The 22,235-nt window shown below is 37.3% G+C and overlaps 1 protein-coding gene across 13 annotated transcripts in view; it reads left to right on the top strand.

Annotated features, from left to right (window-relative positions):
* Positions 1–22,235, top strand: part of CADPS2 (calcium dependent secretion activator 2) — a 532,431-nt gene that overhangs the window by 96,277 nt on the left and 413,919 nt on the right. For all 13 annotated transcript variants that reach the window (XM_044920121.1, XM_044920119.1, XM_044920123.1 and 10 more), the window contains exon 2: positions 20,832–20,945. In XM_044920121.1, coding sequence (XP_044776056.1) covers positions 20,832–20,945 — 114 coding nt within the window. The remainder of the gene's footprint in view (positions 1–20,831; positions 20,946–22,235) is intronic.

Here is a 22,235-nt window from a genome sequence, read left to right as displayed (position 1 = left end):
TCCTAGTTATTCTGACTGGTGTTGAGGGTATAGCTTATTGTGGTTTAGATTTGCATTTTCCCGATGATTCGTGATGTTGAGCATCTTTTCATGTGTCTGTTGGCCCCCTGGATGTCTTTGGAAAAATGTCTGTACAGGTCCTCTGCTCATTTTTAATCAGATTGGTTTTTTGTTACTGAGTTTTGTGAGTTCTTTATGTATTTTGAGATTCAACCCCTGATATATTATTTGCAGGTATCTTCCCATTAAGTACGTTGCCCTTTCATTTTATTGATGGTTTCCTTTCCTGTATAAAAGCTTTTCAGTTTGAAGCTGTCTTGTTTTTTTTGGTTGTCCTTGCCTGAGGAGATCTATAAAAACAAACAAAAAACAAAACCGCTAAGAGCAGTGTCAAAGAGCTACTGCCTATGTTTTCTTGGAGTTTTATAGTTTCAGGTCTTAAATTTAAGTTCTTAATACATTTTGAGTTTATTTTTCTGTGTTGTATAATAAAATGGCCCAGTTTCATTTTTTTTGCATGTAGCTAAAGCTTTTTCAATGCCATTTATTGAAGATTGTCTTTTCCCCATTGTTTTCTTGCCTCCTTTGTCATAGTTAAATTAACCATGTAAGCTTGGGTTTATTTCTGGGCTTTCTGTTCTATTGATCTATGTCTGTTTTTGTGTCCATACCATACTGTATTAATAATTATAGCTTTGTAAGATAGTTTGAAATCAGGTAGTATGATCCCTCCAGCTTCCTTAAGATTGCTTTGGCTGTTTGCAGTCTTTTGTGGTTCCATACAAAGTTTTGAGTTTTTCTAGTTCTGTATAAAATGCCATTGGTTATTTTGATGGGGATTATATTGAATCTGTAGTTGCTTTGAGTAGAATGAACATTTTAACAATATCCCAGTTTCTCAGCACAGTAAATGTTTCCATTTATTTGTGTCATCCATGTCATAGGATTTTCAGAATTCAGGTCTTTCATGTCCTTGGTTAAATTTATTTCTGGGTATTCTTGCTACAATCATAAATGGGATTTGTTAAGAAAATTTTTTAGTTAGTATATAGAAATGTAACAGATTTCTGTATATTTTGTATCCTGCAACTTTACTGAATTCTAATTTTTTGGTGGAGTCTTTAGAGTTTTCTATATATAGTATCATGTCATTGGCAGCTAGTGACAGTTTACTATCCAATTTGAATCTCTTTTATTATTTTTTTTCTTGCCTAGTTGCTGTGGCTAAGATTTCTAGTACTGTTGAATAAAAATGGTGAGAGTGGGCATCCTTGTTCCTGATCGTAGGAGAAAAGTTTTCAGTTTTTCACCATTGAGTATGATGTTAGCTGTGGGCTTGCCATATGGCCTTTATTACATTGAGGTATGTTCTGTTTGTACCCGCTTTGAGCTTTTAGCATAAATATTGAATTTTGTCAAATGCTGCTTCTACATATGTTGAGATAATCATGACTTTTATCATTCATTTTGTGAGTGTGGTATATCGTGTTGATTTGTAGGTGTTAAACCATCCTTACATCCTTGGAATGCATCCTACTTGGCCATTCTGTATGATCCTTTTACTATATTGTTGATTTTAATTCACTGATAGAATTTTTGCATATATATTCATTAGGGATACTAGCCTGTAATTTTTTTGCAATGTCTTTGTGTGGTTTTGGTATCAGGATAATGCTGGTCTCATAAAATTAGGAAGTTTTTTTTCCTCTCCAGGTTTTTGGAATAATTTGAAGATGATAGGTATTCACTCTTTAAATGTTTAGAATTACTTGTGAAGCCATTTGGACCTGGTGTTTGTTGATTACTGATTGAATTTTGTTACTAGTAATCTGGCTATTCAGATTTCCTGTTTCTTCATGATTCAGTCTTGGAATATTGTTTCTAGGAATTTATCTATTCTTCTAAGTTGTCTAATTTGTTGGCAGTTATCAACCAAAAAAGAAGTCCTAGTAACAAAAACATAATTTAATCCAAGATCTAAAAACTGCAAGGAAGTTTTTAACAAAGCATAAAGGGAAGCAAGCTTACTTGTTTCATTTGCTTCTGACAGATTTGATGCCTGTCTGTTAAGAAAATACTAGGTTGTGAATGTTACTGTCAAATGATGTTTTTTAAACTTTAGCATTTTATATAGGAAGAAGAGAATTATTTTAGGGAATCCTAACTATATTTGTATGGTTATCTTATGCTTCTGCTGATCTTAATTTTTTCTTTGAACTATGTGGATATACTCATGAAGACAGCCAGGGGTTTGATGTACATAAGCTTTTTCTAACTTTAAAATGAACTCTGTGTAAGCAGTATCATGTGCGTAATGACCACCTCCTTTTTTGGGGTCTAAAATGACAATTTTTCAAGTATGTAATTGTTGCTTCTCAGTTTTTTTTAATTTAAATTTAATTAGCCAACATATAGTACATCATTAGTTTCAGATGTAATTTCAATAATTCATTAGTCTTATGACACCCAGTGCTCATCACATCGTGTGCCCTCCTTAATGTCCATCACCCAATTACCCCATCCCCCCACCCACCTCCCTTCGAGCAACCCTCAATTTGTTTCCTAGAGTTAAGAGTCTCTTGTGGTTTGTCTCCCTTACTGATGAATTCCCCTTCAGTTTTCCTGCCCTTCCCCTATGATCCTCTGTGCTATTTCTTATATTCTACATATGAATGAAACCATGTGATAATTGTCTTTCTCTGATTTATTTTGCTCAGCATAATCCTTTCCAGTTCCATCCACATCAGTGTAAATGGTAAATATCCACCCTCTCTGATGGCTGAGTAGTATTCCTGTGTGTGTGTGTATAAAATCCACATCTTCTTTATCCATTCATCTGTCAATGGACATCTCAGCTCTTTCCACAGTTTGGCTTTTGTGGACATTGTTGCTATGAACTTTGGGGTGCAGGTGCCCCTTTGGATCATTACTAGGTATTTACCCCAAAGATACAAAGGTAGTGATCTGCTAGTCTTTTAATTCAACTAGAGATTGAATGTCCAAGAGGGAATGCTATGTCAGAGGATTGTTTAGTTTTTCAAATTTCAGCCAATATTCAGGACATGAATGTCAGGACTGACTACATTTGTAACATAAATTACTATGAAGCATCTATCCCAGAAACCTAGGTTTTTGAGTTGGGTCAAATGAGCCTCAACCAAAGGTATTTCCATCCTCTCTACTGCCACATTTATAATAAGGAGCACTTTGAAAAATATGCCCAACTTAAGTTAACAGAAACTGATCAGCAGTGTTTCAAACATCACCTTTTGGCCATATTTCAGAGGTTTCTCACATAGCTGGAACTCACTAACAGTGGGTTAGTTATGCTCATTATGCGTTATGACCAAGGGCTGCCTTGTTAGAAGAATTTTAGGAAGTACCATTCACATTTACTCAACATAAAAGATACCCGTCCTGGAGTTGTGCAATATAACAGTTCTGTATGCTGCATTGTGGGGTGCAAACTAGAGGGTATAAGGACATCTGTAAGGGACAGTTCAGGACATTTTTTTTTTTTTATGATGAATGACTATGACCTGGGATTTGAAACTCAATTATTAAGGGTATAAATATTCTTTAAATGTAGCATCTCTTAATAAATGTGGTAGATATACTTTCATAATATAAAGGAATTTCAAATTGAACTTAGAGCAAGAATTTCAAAATGACTATGCATAATTAGATGATCTGCAGTATTAGGACACAAATGATAATACCAGCTAAACGGTGCTAGTGACTTGTTTTAACCTCACTTTTCTGAAGTTGAATTGTTTCAAATCTATCAGCTTTGTCAGTACATGTTAATATATAACCATAGAGTCCATGTAATTTTCGATTAGTTCATTCTGGTGCTCCCGTGTCAGCCACCTTTTGAAGTCAGTAACTATCCAACAACACATCTGCCAGGTGAGAATAAAACATGACAGTTCTCTTTAAGAGGAAACTAAAAGGTGATTTTTTTTTTTTTAAAGACCAACTTTTCTGTGCCATCAGGATGCTGTGGTAGGAAACAGTAACAAATGATGGTCTTATCCTGTTGGTTCACATACAAGCTGAAAAGAGATGGGACAGTAGCAGCTTGGATTATCTTCACCATTTTGTTAACATAATTGAATGTGGAATCCAGGCAAACTTCTATAGGAAGGGTTCTTTGGAAGAAAATGATGTGTTAATTAAATTGCAATGTTTTCAGGATATACTCTTGATGTTGAAGCCTTTACATATTTCTGTCAGTGCAGAGCATAAACACCGGCCTTGTTTGTGTAATGTCTTATTTGTTTCTCTGCTTTCTTCTGCCACAGAGGATATTTCATCCTTAGTAGTTAGGGGATTTCTCTACAAAGCAAATAGTGTCCTTCTAAGCATACTGTTCTGGAATTTTAGGTAAATGAGACCATTTAAACAGTTGCAGATTCATTAATATGTAATGAAATTCTTTTTATAAAAATGATCTTTGGAATTGTGTCTGTCCTCTGACCTCTTCATCACTAAGAATTTTGACAGATGACATCTTTTCAGTATCCTTTGCTTCACTCGTCCCATATGCAGTCTAATGTTAACATGTAACTACGTGATTTTGCAGTTTATGTGAGATACTTTGGCTTTAGCTTTTAATTGCATGAGCTTGAGTTCTTGAGTCCAGTTTGATACACTTGTCAACTAGCTCATAAATTTTCAAAGATCTTAAAATTCTTCACTTTTTAATGTTTAACATGGATGTATTTATGGGAAAGTATCAGCATGGTTTGTGTAGTACTTTTGCTTAACTTGCTAATGTTTACAATGAAATAGACTGCAGAAAAGAATTACTGGAAAACACAAATCCAAATCTAGTATGATCCTCATACTGCCTAGTTAGTGTCAAACCTTTTTAGTTGTCACTATTATCTGAAGGTATTCTAAATTAAAAAGGAAAAAAAATGTTGCCCATTTTAGTGCAAAGACATCCATAAAAAATTTTTACTTAGATCTAAAGGAGACTGAGCTATTTTGAAGTTGGAGACTTAATCCAAAAAAAAAGTGTAAGATTGTCTGTTTAAAGAATGTTAAATAAGACTACACAAAAATTTAAAAATAGGTTTAGGAAATACTGAGACACAAATGTCCTTTTACTCAGCAATTAAAAATTAGGAACTCACACAAATATAGATGTTCATAAAAAAATTAGAAATAATACCTATTTTTGAAGTTCTACAGGCCCTTAATCCTTTCAATCAAATTGCATGAATTGAGGAACATTTTTCCAAATCACCAAATTCCTTCAAGAGTCAGACTTGGGTTAACTAATAAAACAAAAGCAATAGTAGATAAATTTGTAAAAATTGATGAAGTTCACACAAAGACAGTAATAAGAGTGGTAGTAGTAATGATCACCACTGCTACTTTCTAGGTTAGTAGGAAAAATTGTGAAATACAAAAAGAAATTAAACAGAATGAAAACTAAATATTTTACAGGTGTGTGCTCCACCAACCCTCCTGTGAGTGGGTAGGGGGAGTATGTGTATATTCTGCACGTATGCATATGCATTTATGTGTTAATATGTATATAATTGAGTGTGCTCTAAGTTAGTCCTATCTTTGGCAGTCATAGCTGTTAACTAAAGTGTACTCTTTTACAAACCAAGATCACAGGAAGAAAAAAATTTCCTTAAATCGCAACTGTATTTCAAAGTATCATAGTTTATTTTACAAAATACTGGAAAAAGATGATGTATTTTTCCCAAAATATCACTAAACTCTTTGAAGGTAGGCTTATTCTTATCCCCATCTTCATCACAGTACTTGGTATGCGACAGGTTCTTGAATATTTGTTGAACTGAGTTAGTGAATATTTGAAGAAACAATAAATACTAAGAGCCTTTTTAAATAAAAGTTGAGGCAGTTATTGGTTTAAAGTTTCCTGTTTGTGTGCATTTAGAAAACTGTAGGGCAGTGTAGTAATTGAGAAGTGGTATGTACGACTTTAGGCTTAAACAATGAATGTGAGAATGAATTTTTGTGCTTCATGTATGTAGCATAAAGTGCATCTCCTTTCCCTAGAAAAGTTAGCTTTGACTTAATTATACCCTACAAGATTGTATTTAGAAAACATGCTTCTAAGATGTATATTAATAAGAGACTAATTTCTAGGTACCAGTTGATAGCAGTGACAAGTAATTTTTTCCCCCAAGGTCTGTTGACTAAGTGATCAACGACCAGAAAATCCATTGGGCACTTTGTCAGGATGACTCCTTTTGGGGAGTAGAAGTTGCAGTTTCAGTAATCATATTCTCTCCTGTTCATCCTCCTACCCCTTCCTTTCCACAGCCTTGTCTGCTCTCTCTCCCTTCTTCCTTCTCCTTTTCTTCTGCTGGTTCAATTCCTAATCAGGAGGGAAAATTATTGGTGTCCTATCTTTTAGGAGATGGCTGTTGGCTTAGTGAACTAATGTTAAGCTGCCATGCATTTTATTTATTTATTTTATTTATTTTTTTCAAGATACAAGTCAGTTTCCATTTGCATTTTAAAGAACTAATGGGTTTAAATACTACTGCAGGAAATTTTAACAAGGCAGAGGTTCTGGAAACAATACTATAGCCCAAAGAATTTGTCATTATAGAATGCCAGACATTTTAGCAGGCAAAGATAGGGTATGTGAGTAATGTTTAGGAAGATGTGACAAATCACAGAACTGTCGCATGGAAGCCTTTTGAGTTGTATAAAACTTACCCGATGTTTTTTTATTTTAGCTACTTTATGTAATTCCTTGTAATATACTAATGACTGTAATGCTAAATTATATTTTAAATTGTTACTCTTAATTTTTATATTGATGTTTATAGTTCTGTCTTATAGCCAAATTTTGCTGTAATATCCAGGAACATTTCAAGAATTTATACTACTCAGGACTTCAGAAAACTATTTCAGAAAGCATGAGAATGTGCTACTCTTTGCTACAAAAGTAATTTGGATGGTATTTAGCAATGACAATAGATATTTTATAGGATAAGTAGGGTTTGTTCATAGAATTTTTTAGTGAGAAACTAAACAGAAACTAACACTGGAATGTCTTCCAAAATGAAAAAAAAAAAATTCAGATGTACTTTAGCCCAAAATATTTAAGTTTTCTGTTCTATATATTCACATCCTAGATTATCTTTCAGTTTTTAACATTTTGAATCCCTTTTGAGTTATCTTGAGTTTTCTTGGACATCTGCTCTGCGAATCTAAATTTTCTCCTGTAAAATGGAACTGATAATAGTCCTAAACATTAACGAAGAGTAAATAAGACTCTTCTAGTTGCCTTGGCTCTAGGTCTTTAGGTGGGCAGTAGATGGAGTAGAGCCAAAGGCAGTCCTAAGAGACAGTTTTAGGACCAAAATGCAAATGCTGTGGCCTCAGTTACATGGCACTTCACTGTTCAGCAGCCTTTATTTTCATGCCTTCACTATAGTGTAGGTTGTCTCTTAAGACAAATGTGTTATGTGGCAATATATAGGACATGTGGTTACCAATGAGTGGTACTACACAGTGACCCTTCTCCATCCCTGTCATTTTTGTGGTATTTGGAGTTTCTGTGTGGCCCAAGTCTTTCCATGTTTATTTGAATTACTTTAATTGCTTACAGTATGTCTGGCATTCTGTATGTTGTTTGTTTTTTAACTTGTAGGTTTGATATATAAAGTCAACACCTATGAGATTCAGACATGTTAAAGTTACGTATGTGAGGACTAATTTTTCTGGGCAAGCTTCTAACTTGTACCACACTATGTGTGCTGAGACTTCTGCCTCAGTAGAGGAGGTAGCTGAACCTCATGGGTTCTGTATGTTAATTCCCCATGCCCTGGAAATATCCTGTATCATTATTTCTAATGAGAAATTTCTTTATATGTAAGCCATTTATATGTTATGTGCTCTCCAAGCAGACAAGATTTCAGCCTTAAGTTCCTATATCTTAAAATACGACTCATAATTACACTAACCAGAAGACAAATCTCCTCTATTTCTTTGTCATGAGTAAAAATCTAAAAGTTGCTTTTAGTCCTGTGTATCATGCTTCTGTTTTTCCATTTTGTTAGCTTCAACTCCACAATTTGGATTTTTTACTAAATAGTATGCTCTGTAAATAAACCGAAATCAATTCACTGATTCCTCTCTACATTTGGTTTAGTTGGGTGGACGTCTTAACTCATGGATACCAGATGCAGCAATCCTCTAACCTAGCTGGACATCAAACCCTCCAGAATTTAATTGAATAGCTTTCCAGGTTACTGTATTCAGAACTCTGACATAGTAGGTCTTTAGTATCTGCATTTCTAAAAAGTTTCAAAGATTGTGATGAGCCAGGTTTGAGAAACTCATTGGCTTTTCCATTCTTTTAAAAGCGATCACACTTGGGGCACCTGGGTGGCTCAGTTGTTAAGCGTCTGCCTTCAGCTCAAGTCATGATCCCAGGGTCCTGGGATCGAGCCCCACATCAGGCTCCCTGCTCTGCGGGAAGCCTGCTTCTCCCTCTTCTGCTCCCCCTGCTTGTTTTCCCTCTCTGGCTGTCTGTCTCTCTCTAAAATAAAAATCTTAAAAAAAAAAAAAAACCAAAAACGATCACACTTGCCTCTTAGTGATATCTCCTCTATTTGTCCAGTTTTTGTCTTGCACAGCATATTGAGTTGTGTTGTGAAAAATTTCCTTTTGAGCTTCCTTTTCAGATAACACTGAAAAGATAAAGGATTTGGAAGTGACTGTAACTGTGACACATTGTCAGGTCCTAAGAGGCAGAGAAACACAAGACAATGCAGAGAACAAAGAGAAGATGTTATCAAAGCCTTAGTGAGTCAGAAGGTAGAATACGAATACAAGTGTAGGATACCCAGTTACATGAGCATTTTAGGTAAACAGTAGATAATATTTAGCGTAAGTGTAGCCTATGTATTTCATAGGACATACTTACACTAAAAACTACCCCAAATACATGGTTAGCATGAGTATTTTATCATTATCCATTGGTTATCTGAAATTCAAATTTATTGGGACAGCCTATACCTGGCAGTCTTACCTGGAAGCCCACTGGTGTAAGAGGAGGCCGTGGTATCCTGCTTAGACTCTGCAGTATAGCAAAAATAGCCATTCGACTAAATTAGCTAGAAGCAGGCTGTATTTTAAAATACCTTATTTTTGTTGTTTTCAGTTACTTGAAAGCTAGCTTTGTAGTTGACAGAATAAGCTGTTTGCTTTTTCTTAGTGGGGAAATGTTTATGTAGTCTGGTTTGATCTCACTTTGTGTACAAGTGCCTTTACTTACCAGCAGTATTTTATACAGGAATTGAGCATTGCTTTTAGAATCTAAAAATCTAAAGCAAATATTTGTCATTCTAGTCTTAAGTATTCACTTCTTTTAATGTTAATCTTGAAGGAGGACTTTTATCTGTTTAATCTTCACAAATCCTTGAATTTGCTGATACGGATGTTATGCCATAACATTGTGGATATATCAGCATTTTTTTTTGCTGGCTAAAATTTTGTTAGGTTAAAGAAGGAAGTAAGCAATTCCCTTCAAAGGGATAGTGTGATCTTTGCAGTAATAAACATGAGTTAATTCATTTGAATTCTTAAAGTTGTTGCAGCTAAGATTTCTGTTTTAGATACAGGCTAGAATTTTGTTGGGGAAATATTGTTAGGCATTAGGAAACAGTAATCTTTATTTCTTCGATGCAGTTTTCCAGTTCAAGCCTCCTTATTGGAAAGGTCAGGACAGAATAGCACTGCTAGTTTGCCTACATAATAGTCCTTCTCTAGCTACAGTTCTTCCTTAACCAGACTTCTGTATTTATTCAGATACCAGACCGCCATTGTGCGGGAGTGGCTGGATTCCTCTTGAATCTCCACGGTGACTCTTGACTTGTCAGTCATGACTCTCTTTTCTCGACTTCAGGGATTTCTTTAGGAATGGACCCACAAATCCTTTCTGGATAGTAACATGTGGGGAGAAATCCTACATGTAGGGGTGTGCTGATTCTGGGGAAGTTTTCTCACTCTACCCCTTTTCTGGAGTAAAAATACTTTTATCTTTGGTTTTTGTGACAGGAGGATGCTTTGATAGAGTTAATATGGGTTTCTTTGGAGGCAGGGAAACTGAGGACAAACCAGCACATGGAGGATATTTACAGATGGAAAAGGCCTGAATCCTCGATAACTTCATTGAGCAACTGAACTAACTGATTTGGAACCCTCTTTTCTTGAGATATGCCAGTAAACCCATTTATTTAATAGGCCCTTTTGAGTTGGACCTTTTGTAACCTTCAGTCCAGTGCACTCAAACCAAATTAGAGGAGTAAGGTAAATGCTCTCTCATGAGAGTCTGCCACTGTGTGTGTCAGAGGGATGGGTCAACAAAGATGGCAAGCTGAGATTTCCTTTACCCTTTTTAAAGACAGCTATTTCTCATCCATGATGTATCTGCTTTAGAAGGAAAGCAAAAACGTAAAACATTTTTGAAGAAAGCAAATAGAGATCATATTTTCTTGCAAAAGCAATCCCAGAACACTTATTAGCTACTGGAAAAGGCCATTGTGTGGCTTGGAGCTGGTCAGCGTGTTTAAGCTTTTAGAGAAGTACACAGTTGTCTGTTGCTGGTCTGTCCAAATTCTTTGTGACGAATATAAAATCACTGTTTCTTCAGCATACGGAACTTTGCCATGAAATACCAGATGGCACCGAGGCACAAAGTTCTTCCTGCCGGAGAACAATATCATCTGCAAAACAGAACTACTCACACTGCAGCTCAGCAAAGAAATCCTTGGCTGTTTCTTAGGCCTCACTGAATCTGGTCATGAACTTAGACAACACACAATCTATCTTGGAATTTCAAGACTGTTTCTTCCCAACTCCTTACTCAGTTATGTTACTGTTAGTGTCTTTTGCCAGTGGTTAGGACAGGATACATGCCCAGAAAAGCCATAATGCATGGTGCTACCCTCTTGCACTTTAGATTTTCTCCCACTCTAGATGACTTCATATCAGCCAATACTATACTAAGTGGGAGTGAGGCTATATAGATGACTGGCATCCCTGTGTAAGGAACATGTACTTCAGTGAGGACAAAGTCCTGTTATGCAAATGCTAGAGTATGAGGTGTCCAAGTGACACACAGAATGGGATGACTTCATCTGAGGGGCACAGGAGGAAGGAGGTTTCTTAGAGGTTTCATTTGGGTTACTTTCTAAAGGAAGAAAGGAAACCTAAGGAGCGGGAACGAGCACGTGTTGAACAAGCACGGTATGGGGTAAGGATTTGGAGGGGGAGAGAAGAGCTTTTACTTACCTAGTCAGGCTGATCAAATCATGTGAAAGTTTTGCTAGGCTCTGATGGTCCTGTGTCTTGAGCTGGGTGTGGAGAATGATTGGCTCAAGAAGGAACCCCAAAGGTAGCCAGTGGCTAAGCGTGTGCTAGTCAGATGTACCTGGGTCAGCCTCCAAGTTAGGTGAACTGGACCACTTTCTTAACTTACCTGGGTCTTAGCTTCAGATTTGACATAAGGAACCTACCGCATGGGGGCTTAGAATAATCCTTGTAAAGAGGTTAGAAGTGTACTTACTATGTGGTAAGTGGTCAATTAGTATTACCTATTACTAGGTATTAAATTACACATTTATTAAGGGTGGTCAGGGGAAAGCCCTATTGTTTCAAAAGGGCAATCCTCTTACCTACCTTGACATGATCTATCAGGTTTGTAGGAAGCAGGGACTACTACCTTTGGCTTATGACACACGGCTGCTTCTGACCTTGCAAGTGGTAAGGTGGCAGAATGTGTGCTGACTGCTTCCTAGTTCCTGCCTTTTTTAACATTGTTCATCTCCAAGATGATTTTTTTGCGAAGCCTTATTGATTTTTGTCAGATCTTAATGGAGGAGAGGGTGAATCTTGATGGCAGTAAGAACATCTCAGAATGCCTCATAAGGTTTGTACACCCATAGTCCTCCCTGACTTGCTTGATGGCAACAGATTGCTAAGACTGTTACATATGATCATTGGTGTATTCATCAGGGTTCTGTAGGGAAATAGAACCAATAGGATACAGATACAGATCTAAGAGATTTATTACAGAAATTGACTCACATGGTTAGGGAGGCTGAGAAGTCCCACAGTCTTCCCCTCTGCAAGCTGGAGAACCCAGAAAGCTGGTATAATTCAGTCTGAGTCCAAAGGCCCAAGAACCAGGAGCTCTGATGTCCAGGGGTGAGAAAGATGAATGTCCCAGCTCAGGGAGACTGAGAAGTCACCTTTGATCAGCTTTTTTCTGTTGGGGCCCTCAATGAATTAGATGATGCCTGCCTATATTGGTGAGGGTGGATCTCTTTATTCAGTTTACTGAATAAAGTGCTAATCTCTTCTAGAAACACTTCCACAGACCTGAGAAACACTGTTTTACCAGCTCTAGTCAAGTGGACAGATGCAAACCAAGTGTGATAATTTTTATTTGCTTTCGATGAGCTTATTAGTTGGGACCATTAAAAAGGCATTCATAGGTCCATCTCATTCTGAGTAGTGGGTGAAGCTGATGTTGGAATGAATAAGAAGGGCTTAAAGCAGATTGTTGGAGGATAATGACAAGATTTGCCAGTTTGCTCTCAACTTATATTCATGTTCAGGAACATGAAACAGTCCTATTGAATAACTGCTCCGCATTTGACCGGATTCTCTTTTGTAAGATTAAACTGAATGAAGACTGTCAAATAAGAACATGTCAGTGGGATAGACAGCATGTAATGATAGGGTAAAAACCATGGCCTTGGATTGAGGATGCCTAGGTTAGGATCTTGGTCTTAGGACCTAACTAGTTTTGTACCTTAATCTCTAAGCCTCTTTTCTCATCCATAACATGAGACTAATAATACCCACTTCACTTCCTGGCAATGGAAAACACTAGGTTAATACTTAGGTATTGCCTTTCGGCTCTTGTTCAGTTTCTCCTGAAATCAGTCCTACCATAGGGCTTGGCTACAAGCTATAGACTGTGGGTCCTATTGCTGTGAGCGAGGCCACACCTGTTGGGCAGGATGTAGCATGGCCCTGTTCATCTGCCTTCAGTGGCCGTTTGACCATCACATTTCTCTATGCCACTGCCATCCAATTGAAATGTGAGCCATGTAAGTAATTTAAAATTTACTAGTGACCTTTTAAAAACAGATGAAAGTCATTTTAATAATTTACCCTATATATACAAAATGTTTTTCAATATATAACTAATATTTAAGTATTAGTGAGATACTGTGTATTTTTTGTCATACTGAGTATTTGAAATTTGGTATGTTAGACTTTGAGCACATGTTACCTTGGACTAGCCACGTTTCGAGTGCTTGGTGGTCAGGCAAGGTTATGTACTGGACAGCATAGCTCTGGGCAGTTTGTCATTAATTGTCCATCTGCATCCATCTAAGATTGGTTTTTGTCTCTGACTTCTGCAATTATGGAAATAAAATCACTATTTTTTTTTGTTTGTTTCACCATGTATTTCTAAAGTAGCAGTTATAAAGCATTTAATGTGTTAAACACTTTTCCCCCTATTATATTACAACAGCCTTATTAAACTGTATGTTATTACTATCATCATTGTTTAGATAAGGAACTGGATGGAGACGTGGAGGTTAAGTGACCTGAAGACCCTACAAATTGTTGGGGGATCCTGGAAACTGACAAAGGTGGTCTGACACCAGAGGCTGTGCTCTTCATTACTGCCCCATTTGTCACCTATAACCTTGTCAATGAAATAGGTGAACGTATCTGATAGCTGTTTTCTGATACATTTTGGTGGATTGAGGTAATCTTGAGGTTTTATAATTGCATGCTAGACCAACTTTTTTGTGGGGGTAGGTGAGTATGAGTGGAAGATGTGGGTATGCTAGTAAGGAATAGTTTCATAGCAACTGGCCTTCGTTTGTTCCTTTGTTCACTTTTTCATTCTTTAAAAAAAATTGAGCATATTCTATGAGCTAAAAATCATGTTCTTATCCTGATGCAAATTTTATTCTAGTGGGGACATGTAAAAAGCAAAATATACAATCTATGACCTATCAGATGGTGACAAACACCTCTTACTGGGGGGGCGTGGGGGAGAGAGTGACCATGAGGGAAACAGAATAGTATGGTGAAGAGAAAGAATATAGGCTTTAGATCAGGATACTGGTTTAGATTCTTTCCCTGGCTCTTACCAGATGTGAAGTTACACAAGGTGCCTAACTTCTTTGAGCTTAATTTCTTCATTTAAAAAATGTAGATAAACACTTTATCTATAGCAGGTTAAGGAAGATTTGATGGACATGTGTGGAATGTGTTTAGTACAGTGTAGCAAGGAAATTGATAGAATTCATGGATTGTACATTACTAGTTAAAGTATTCACCAACAGGTTCCCTCCCCCACCCCCCAGTCACATAATGGCATGTAATCTTGCTGAGGCTTGCATTTGACTAGGAGGCCATTGAAAATATGGATAGATGTGTAGTTCACTTAGCGGCTGAGTAAGCCTAGCCTGGAGCCCATTTGTTTATGATACACAGTGGGATTTTGTTCTGTACTCATCACAGTATATATTTCATTATAAAATGTTCAAGTAGAGGTTGGAAATTTGGGGCTTTTTCATCCCCACTTTCAATACTGTGGGACAATAGAATTGAGTCTGCCAAAATAAATTCTGGGGTTCACTGTTCATTGGGGCAAGTTTACTGGATAAGGAGTTTTTCATATAAAGTAACTTATGGAATGAATGTTTTATCTCATAATTAAGATAACCTTACCAGCAAGGGATGGTAGTAATATATGGCATTTTCTCCTTGGTTGGGTACCTCGTTGGGATTTGTACGCATTAGGATTCAGTTCGGTCAGTAATAGGCCCCAATTAAGAGTGATCTATACATAGGTTTATTTCTCTTTTTATGTAAAAGAAATTGGGGGGTTTAGCTGGTCCAGGGTTACAGTGGCTGCTCCCCATTGAGAAGGACATCAGGCTCTATCTTATACCATCTTTATGGGCCAACCTGAGCATTCTAGAAAACACCTCAGATTCCAGCTTAGTGGAAGAGGAAGGTGTTAAAAGTGTTGGATTTTCAGCTACCTTTTAGGGTTTCCTGCAAGTCACACACGCTTTCGCTTTTATCTCCTAGGCCTTAACTTGGAAATAACCAGGTAAGCCTGTTATTTGTAGTCTCAGATAGGCCTATCCGAGATATCTGCTTACAGAAAAGTGTAAGAGAAGTTATTTGGGTAGGAAACTACTAATAGCAATGCCTTCCACAGGATTTATCATGTATGAGACATGGTCATAGCCCCTTTGTTATCCTGTTCTGATAGGCAGTTTGGAGAAGTTTGTTGTTTCGGAAACATGGAACGCACAGATTATTTTATCCCGATGGTTTTATGTAGATCTTTTTGATGGAGTGTGAAGGAGGGAAAATGAAAATGTGCTTTAGTCTTTCCCTGTTAATATATTTTACTGTGTCTCATGAACAGACATTAAAGCTATGCTTGTGCATTTCAGAGACCATCTGTGCCTGGAGTAAATCCTTTTACTTCCTTGAAAAACATTTGTCAGTGTCTCTTTGAGGTATATGCACGCACCATCACCCACCCTCCAATCCTGGAGGTACCATACCCACTAGTCACCTGCTACTTTGCTGTGGAATCTGTGATCGCCTTGACTTACCCGGGTATCACACTGCACCCTCCCCCTCCACCACCACCACCATAAGCGCAAAGACTCTGGATGGGAGAGCACAGGTCAGAGCAGGCTTTGCAAGCAGTGCTTGCTGGGTTCCTGAGCCCCTGACTATCATAAATGGTTGGTCTCCTGCTAGTCAAGATACCGGCCTAAGTCTTCAGTTGATCGTGACTTAAAATGAAAAGGTTAGAATCTATATTGAACACGAAAAAAAAAAAAAAAAAAAAAACCTAAGAAACATAAAACATCTCTGAACTTTGCAAATTGTTTTTCCTGTTTATTATGGATAAATTATCCCTGCCAGCCAAGAATCTTAAAACTTAGCTTTCACTGTCAGTATTTGAAGTGTTTTGTTTATAAGGCTAATCTCTTGGCTGTATTTAGATATTTGCAAGGATATTTATGTTCTAGTTAAGTTTCTGCAGTTTAGTTGCATATAAAAAGCTCTCTAAAAATTCCCATTGGATAACTTTCACGTTAAAACTTTCTCTGTATTTGAAAAATGTTACGCATTCATTGGTAAACATACTAGTGTGGAGACAGTATGTGGGAAAAATGAAAATACAGGATAAATCATGGTAAAGTCAACTGCCCCAAAGAATGTTAATGGTGTCAAACTGGATGAACCCATGCAATAACAGGTTTCCTGTTTCTCAATCTGAACTAAAGGTTTCTTATAATGACCTGTCATTAGGTGAAGGAATTAGAATTCTAACAAAATATTAATCAAATGGAACAATAGACCACATCTAGCAAGACGAAATGTGGCTTAATGAAACATATGTAAGAATGTTTTAGAAATTTTTGTTGATAAGGACCATGTGAGTCAGTTGATGTGACTGCCAAGAAGAGTTAATTTGTTTTTGGTGTGAATTAATAGTGCTTAGAATGTGGGAAGCAGCCCTCCCACTTGTCTGTGTTGGCCACACTATCTTAGGAGAATCAGGACCAGTCTACCCTGCACATTTTAGGAAGCACATTACTATTGTAATGAGTTTCACTTGTATGTTACAGCTTTCAATGTGCTTTTTTGTACTTAGATGTAACTAAGTTTTATTTAACAGTTGAATGCTTAATTTGTGAACAAATTGGAGAGTACCCTTAGGATGTTGGGGAACTGGCAGAGTTAATCCTGGAAAGGAGAAGACTCACAAACAAGCCAGCACTTGTCTTCCAGTTTCTGAACTGCTTTGTGGAAGAAGGAAAGTAACGTTTATTCTGGCTTGTCTTAGTGTTAGAACTAGGATTGTGGGAAAGTCATAGGGGAAACAGGTTTCAGTTCTTGAAAATGAGCATAGGCTTTATTGTGAGGTAATGAAGGTGTGTGTTTTAATAGGCTCAAAGGGAGGCTGAAAGAGGACTTCATAGGGATTTTGTGAAGATTAATGCGTTGATCAGAATATTGAATAGGATTACTACTATGGTTCTGTTCTGTCTTTGGTTTAAGTATCAAAGAAATGCTCAACCTTGAAAGGTTAAATGTTAAAAAAAAAAAAAGTGGGACTGTCAAGTTCAAATCTTCTACTTGAAAGGAGAATTGAAAAGTCAGTTCATCTGTTGTCCAGTCTCCCTGCAGGATGATCAGATCTAAACTATATGCAATGCGTCATAATTGTTGAGATAAAAGATTTGCAAAGTTGCCATCATAGCTTATTTTAAATCTAAATTAAAATCTTAGGGAAGAATCCTGTGATTTAAAATTCTAAAATGAATATAACAGTATAGGCTGAAAAATCTTTCACTTATTTTCCATCTGTCCAGTGCCCACAGCCATCCTTCTTCCATAGTTTCCATCTGCATATGGAAACAAATTCACATACGTGTTCTAATTTTGCCCCTTTTCTATGGGAGTGGTGGCTTATTTTTACCTACTGTTCTATAACTAGCTTCCTTCCGCCCAGAGATTTTGAAGCTGTTTTTATATCCATACGTAAGGGAACTTGTTCTTTTTACGGAGCTAATAGTATTTCCACTGTTTGAATGTAGCATTTATTAGTCCTCTATTTATGAAAATTTAGGCTATTAGCTTCTTCTTTCCTCTGCCACTGAGCTTGGGGGTGGGGGATGACTAGCTGCTACTGTGCTAGGAGCTAAAATTGGCCAAAATTAACTGCAATTTACATTCAAGCCTTCCCCTATAAGTTGCAAGCCTTCAGTCGACTCCAGAATTCCAAAATATTTACATCAGGCAGAAACTGCCAATGCAGTTGTACTCTAGGTAGGGGAGAGAGATTTCTGGTGCTTCCGACTCCACGACTCCACCATCTTCCCAGAATCCTTCCTCTGTCATGTAGATTTAATTTGTATTTTACTTACTATGAATGAAGCTAGGCCCACTATCCTAGCTTAAATATATCCATTTTGTCCATTTTTATATTGACTTACTGGTCAGATTCTTAATAGTTTCTGGGATCCGTGTTTGGAAATAGCTCTTAAAGATGGAAGTTACACACATATTTTTACTCATTAGTCTTTTTCTAATGATTTTGCCTATGGTATTTTTGCCATGCACAATTTATTTTTATTTTTAACTTTTAAATTTATGACTTGGGGATTTGGGATCATGGTTAGAAAGGTCTTTCACATACTAGCATTAAAAGGAATTTTTTTTCTTCATGTACCTTTATAGTTTCATCTTTTTATAGTTCCAGTGAATTAAAACTTTTAATGTAACAGTATGTGTGATGGTACAATTTAATTTTTTTTCTGCTTGGCTACCAGTTACTTTAACACCATTGATTGAATAGACCATCTTTTACTGCTGACTTGAGGTGCTATAATGGTATTTTCTAGTACATTTCTGAGTGCATTTGGATCTAATTCTTGGGTCTTTTCCATTAGTCGCTCTGTTGATGTATAATATGGTTTATTTTGATAATGCAAATAGAATTAAGGGAGCTCTGCATTCTAAACGGCTATCCCTGCAGCTAGATTTAAAATTCAGGTTTTTTCCTCCCAATCTTTTGTGGAAATACAGACCTCTCTACTTAAAAAGTACTTATTGATTGACTTCTTATATATCACTATAATATTGGCTGACATTTTAGGTTTTAAATGTAACTGCAGTAACTGTTGTTCATATAAACGTTGAAGTCTGATATTTAGCCAGGTGCTTCTGGCACGTTTGTGAACTATGCCAACATTGTTGGAGTTTCCAAGAAGATCGTTTGCTCAGATCTCCTTGACGTTCATGAATTTTCCATGCCATAATCCCCAAAAAGTAACTCCTTGGTACAGTGGTGAAATAAACACTAAAGAACAGAATGCATCTGATGAAAGAAAATTGAGGTTTTCAGGTTTTGAAGACTATTTTTTTTTGGTTTTTTTTAATCAAATGATGGAGATGGGGCAAAGGCTCAGTAAGATCCCCTCCAGTCCATTATTTCTACATTTTTCCATGTCCATTATGTTACCTGGACACTTGGTTTTCAAGTTGAAGCGCTTCCTAGCAGCTCCTGGGCTTGGCAGCTAAAGTGCTCTCAGCTGTCTTGCTCTCAGCAACTGCCATCCTGTTTCCATCTGGTCCTTTTCTGAGCCGTGCTTCGAGAGCTGAAGTCGTGGACTTACTTGGCCTTACCATTGCATACACACAAAAGGTCCCTGCTTTGACGCTCTCCATATGACAGAAGCAGAAAGTGTGATATAATGGTGATGGCTCTGCATTTGAGCTTGGTTTAGCTTTCCCTAAAATGAAGGACATAACCTTAAACAGAGTGGTCTTTTTCCATTCCTGCTCAGGGGAAGAGGTTTCTTACACTGGGTGCAATAGGACCGTTCTCTACCGGTCTGTTACTACCAGCAACAGTTTCTCTACAAACTGTCTTATTAGATTCCTGGATCTAAAAAAAAGGGGGAATAAAAAAATTTTTTAAAAAAAGGGGGGCTTTTTTTTTTGGAAAGCACTTGTCTCCTATTTGAATGGCATTTAAATAAGCCTTTTGAACAGATTTAAGCTGAGGTCACATCAGCCTTCATTTTGAAACCAAATCCTACCAGTTTGTCTTCCTCTCCTAATCCTTCCATCATTTTCTCAGCATATTTCCAAATGCTTCCCATCTCTCTGTAGAATCCAGAACTGGACTGAATTCTTCAATAGTGGGATGAGGATCAAATGAAATGGAAAGATCACTCTTTTCCTGTTCCTTATGGTATCTTGGGATTGTGTGGTTTTATCTGCAAGACTGTTCTCTCAGCGGTTGAGCATTTTCAACTGGTGCCTGACCTCCGGTGCCCCACCTCTGGTGAAGTCTGTGCCCCATGGTTGGGGCTGACTGCAGGGTCACAGTTGCACAGGGCTCCGTGCTTAGAAGGGCCCATGCTTAGTGTAAAGCTCTGTGTCTACCATCTCGAAATTCGTAATTTTTTAACAAGGGGCTCCTCATACTCACATTGCACTGAGCCCTACAAAGTAAGTAGCTGACCCTGCTTGTCGCTGATGACCAGAGGACATGGTTGGTAAGTCATGGTTCATGTCCCACCCACCCTCAGTAGTAATGATGGCAGGCAGACCCAGGGTGAGGAAATCTGGTTGTGCGCTTGAACTCTCCCCTCCCCTGGTATACGGCTCTTCCCTTGGTGCGCTTACACATGCACTCCCTGTCTGCCTATTGCCTCTCTGTTCTCAGGATTTGTCTCCTCATCAGTTGTCTGTCTCACCTCGAGCATTGAGGTATGTGCATGGAATCCAAACTTTTGGCATCAAAAGATGTTCTTTCCAGAGGATTCTTGATCGGGGTTCCTCTGTACTCTCTGCTCTCCCTTCCTGTTCACCCATTGCCAGGGATACTTGTCCTCTCTGCTCTCTCTGTTCAGGACAACTGGCAATTTTGCACCACAGTTCATTTCTCATCTGAATTTTAGATTTTACCTGCTTCTGTAAAGAGACTGGGGTAGTAAACACAGGAACTCCATCTTGTGTAGAAATTTGTAGTGTATTGCAATATTAGGATTCCAGAGTATGAGAAGTGAATTGGAAACGTTTTAAAACTGAGCTATGGTACGAGTAGTAGTTTTTTAGCTTTTTTTTTTTTCCCCTTTAACATAAAGCTAGTTCTAGGTGTTAACTTTCAGCAATAATTTTTAAGAATTGTTATATTTCTCTGATTGACTAATGTTTCAGCTAATTCCCTCTTTTTCTTACAGCTTAACAAGCAACAATTGCAGTTACTGAAAGACCGGTTCCAGGCCTTCCTCAACGGAGAAACCCAAATTGTGGCTGATGAAGCATTTTGCAATGCAGTTCGGAGTTACTACGAGGTAAGTTTTAAAGAGTTTTGTTTTTGATATATTGATGCTTTTTGAAAGTTTTTAAAAGTGTCTTTCCCATTTTAAGGAACTCATTAGTATGATAGGAAGGTTGTGAGTTTGCAGCCTTTCTGAAAGCATTGTCAATTTTATTTTGCAATTTAAAAACTAATTCCACAACCTGGTTTCCAGAGATAAATAGAATTGGAAATTATTGACATCTTTTGAGGAGAAGTAAAGTGTTTAGAAAAAAATCTTCTGGCAATGATATAGCTGAGTATAGCTATCTTTGGGTCCACATGTCTAAATTACCCTTTTTAATCGGGATTTTAATAGTAAATTGCTATCTTGTGCCATTTTGTTCCCTAAGCCTTAAAATTAAGGCTAGTACTAATTTCAGTAGGGTAAATTGAGTTCTTTTTTCTTTTTGGAGGAATAATACTACCAATACCACCTTGCTATTTGTTGTGGTTTTAGTTTGTGATTCATCAGGAATTCTCTATGGATTACCCATGAGCACCAGTTTTCACACATGGTCACTAACTGCTTCAGTGAGTTGGCAGTAGATGTTAAATTTAGAAAATTTCCTTTTTATCCTAAGTGTTTCAGAGTCATTGGGGGAATGCATTCCTTTTTATTGTGTAGACAATCTATTTTTTTTCTTTAATCTTTACCTGTAGAAGCAGAACATGCATTATATGTTAAAAAAAAGAAGATAGTAGGAAGGGAAAAATGAAGGGGGGGACATCAGAGGGGGAGCCGAACCATGAGAGACTATGGACTCTGAGAAACAAACTGAGGGTTCTAGAGGGGAAGGGAGGTGGGGGGATGGGTTAGCCTGGTGATGGGTATTAAAGAGGGCACGTACTGAATGGAGCACTGGGTGTTATACGCAAACAATGAGTCATGGAGCACTACATCAAAAACTAATGATGCAATGTATGGTGATTAACATAACATAATAAAATAAAAAAAGGAAGCAGAACATGCAAACATATTAGACTAGTAAAAAGAAAATGTGGAGAATGCAGTAGGTCAGATACTCCCTCACACAGGGTATATCTTTGCATGAAGAATAACTGGATATACAGATAATTGGTTGGATTTGTAATTCATTGATGGTATGCCTTAGAAGTTACTTCATGCAACCCAAGGGGGGTTTATATTACCCCAAGAGTTGGCCTGTTGAATTGTATAGAAGCATAGAAGTCTTGCTTACCAGATATGTGAATGGCATGAGTCTCATGACAGTAGTGATATTATCTAACTGGATCTTGACTCAAAATACCGTATGTATAGGAC

Source organism: Neomonachus schauinslandi, chromosome 12, assembly GCF_002201575.2.
Source record: "Neomonachus schauinslandi chromosome 12, ASM220157v2, whole genome shotgun sequence".
Taxonomy (NCBI): domain Eukaryota; kingdom Metazoa; phylum Chordata; class Mammalia; order Carnivora; family Phocidae; genus Neomonachus; species Neomonachus schauinslandi.
The sequence above is the reverse complement of the archived record's forward strand: the minus strand, read 5'-3'. Positions and strand labels throughout refer to the sequence as shown.